The sequence below is a fragment of the Crocuta crocuta genome, unplaced genomic scaffold (genome assembly GCF_008692635.1).
Source record: "Crocuta crocuta isolate KB4526 unplaced genomic scaffold, BGI_CrCroc_1.0 scaffold506, whole genome shotgun sequence".
Classification (NCBI taxonomy): Eukaryota; Metazoa; Chordata; class Mammalia; order Carnivora; family Hyaenidae; genus Crocuta; species Crocuta crocuta.
This window is the reverse complement of record NW_027528991.1, coordinates 1,335,531-1,337,382: the sequence shown is the minus strand read 5'-3', so window position 1 is coordinate 1,337,382 and position 1,852 is coordinate 1,335,531. Positions and strand designations below refer to the sequence as shown.

Sequence of the window (1,852 nt, the reverse complement as noted above, 5' to 3'; positions counted from 1 at the left end):
CGGTGGCTCCGGTCCTCCCAGCCGAGCGCGGGGCCTGCGAGGCTCCCCGGCTCCCGGCCGCCTGCGCCCCACCCGCAGCCCCCGGAGGAAGTGCTGAGCAGATGGTTACGGTGCGCGTGTCCCTGCGGAGTAGGATCTAAGTTCTCGGTTCTGTCAAAGGGGGATAACACGGCTTTGTTCACTGTTAACCACCCCCCCCCACCGTGAGGACCCCCATCTCTTCTGGGACCCGTGTACACAACGGGGGGGAAACCGGCCTGCACGGATGCCTGCGGTACGCGGCCGACGCGTACTTGTGCAGAGATAACCCCACCTCAGGCGTGGAAGGGAAATTTAGGAAAACCCGAGTGTATTTAAGTGCGTAACATGTTGGGCTTTGAGTGACTCGCCTTCCCTCACGAGGCACCGCCGTCCACCCCATGCCCCTCGCCCCGGCCCTGCCCCACGCGAGGCTTCTGCGGCTCTAGAGCCCAGAAAGGACCCGCCAGGCGGCCCTTGCCCCCGTCCCGGGCCGCTGGGGCGCAGTGCTGCAGGGTGGGGCGGGGGCCGGGCGGGTGCGGCTGGAAGAGGGGCTGCCGCAGGGGAGTAGATTGTAGGGGCCGAGCTGTCAGCTCCCGCACTGTGCGCCCGTGCGGTCTCCCCCGTGCAGGCCTGCGGCTGCGCGCCCCCTGCAGCGACCTCGTGCGTTTCCTGACGCGTCCCGGCCGCAGGGACGTCGTGCGTGGCGTTGGCAGGAACGGCGCCGCCCGAGAGCCGCTGTCCTCACAGCTGAAACCGCTTCGTCCCGGGAGAGATTTAGATGTCAGATGCCGTCGTTTAGGGTAACTAGGACCCAACACAGTACCTGTTGCAGTGCTCAAATGAGGGGTCACGTGAGCTCACTGACACTGAGGCACCCCAACATACTAATTGCCAAAAAGTAAACATTTCATTACAGAGAAAGATATCTTCTACTCTGTGGGTTCTGTGAAATATGAAAGAAAAATACTTTCTTTTTTTTAGGTTGTCCTGGTGCCAAAAAGAATGAGTTTCTGACGAGCATTCTGGACGCGCTGTCCACCGACATGGTGCACGCCGTGTCCGACCCCTCCTCGGGCAGGTACGCGGCACTTGACGACGGAGCGCGGGTCCGAGAAGACCCGGTGACCCGCCGGCTAGAAGCTGGTGCGGCGGCGAGGCATCCGAGGCGTGGTCAGCTTGGGAGCCCCCTCCCCAGACGTGGTCGGCTTAGGAGGACCCCGCGGGGCCCCCAGGAAAGGGGTTCCCTCCCCAGACGTGGTCGGCTTAGGAGGACCCCACGGGGCTCCCGGGAACGGAGGGGAGACGCCGCGGGAACGGAGGGGGCCCCTCGTGGGAACGGAGAAGGAGGAACCCTGCGGGCTCAAGGGAACGGAGGGGCGGAGCCTGCGGGACCCCCAGGAAAGGGGTCCCCTCGCAGACTTCCTGTTGCCCCACGTGTCCGGAGGGCTCCGTCCCGCGAGCTTTCCCGGCGACGCGACAAAGCGGCCCGGCCGCGTGGCCCGGCGGGGGGGCCGGAAGCTGGGATTTGGGTGGCGGCGCCAGGCGTGCTGGGTGGGAGGAGGGAGAGGAACGGAAAGCCGGGCCCCGGTTCCCCCGGCTTCGCCTTGGAACTGCTTTTCAGAGCCATCGAGTGGATTTTACTACTTTGAATTAAAATGGTTGATTTCAGGTTTTCAGAATAGCCTGTGTCTACTGTAGAGAAATCCGTACGAGATGCCAGCATGAGGTTTACCGTTTCAGGTGTGCAGTCCGGGGCGTTGTTGGCACTGCCGCCGCCCACGGTGGCCGGGAAGTCGGGGGGGCGTTGCTCTGGCGGCCGGCGGGGGCCCGG

At 64.7% G+C, this 1,852-nt stretch overlaps 1 protein-coding gene across 1 annotated transcript in view; it reads left to right on the top strand.

Annotated features, from left to right (window-relative positions):
- Positions 1-1,852, top strand: part of SMOC2 (SPARC related modular calcium binding 2) — a 117,382-nt gene that overhangs the window by 105,492 nt on the left and 10,038 nt on the right. Inside the window, 1 exon segment of the mRNA XM_077757381.1 lies at positions 1,003-1,099. Coding sequence (XP_077613507.1) covers positions 1,003-1,099 — 97 coding nt within the window.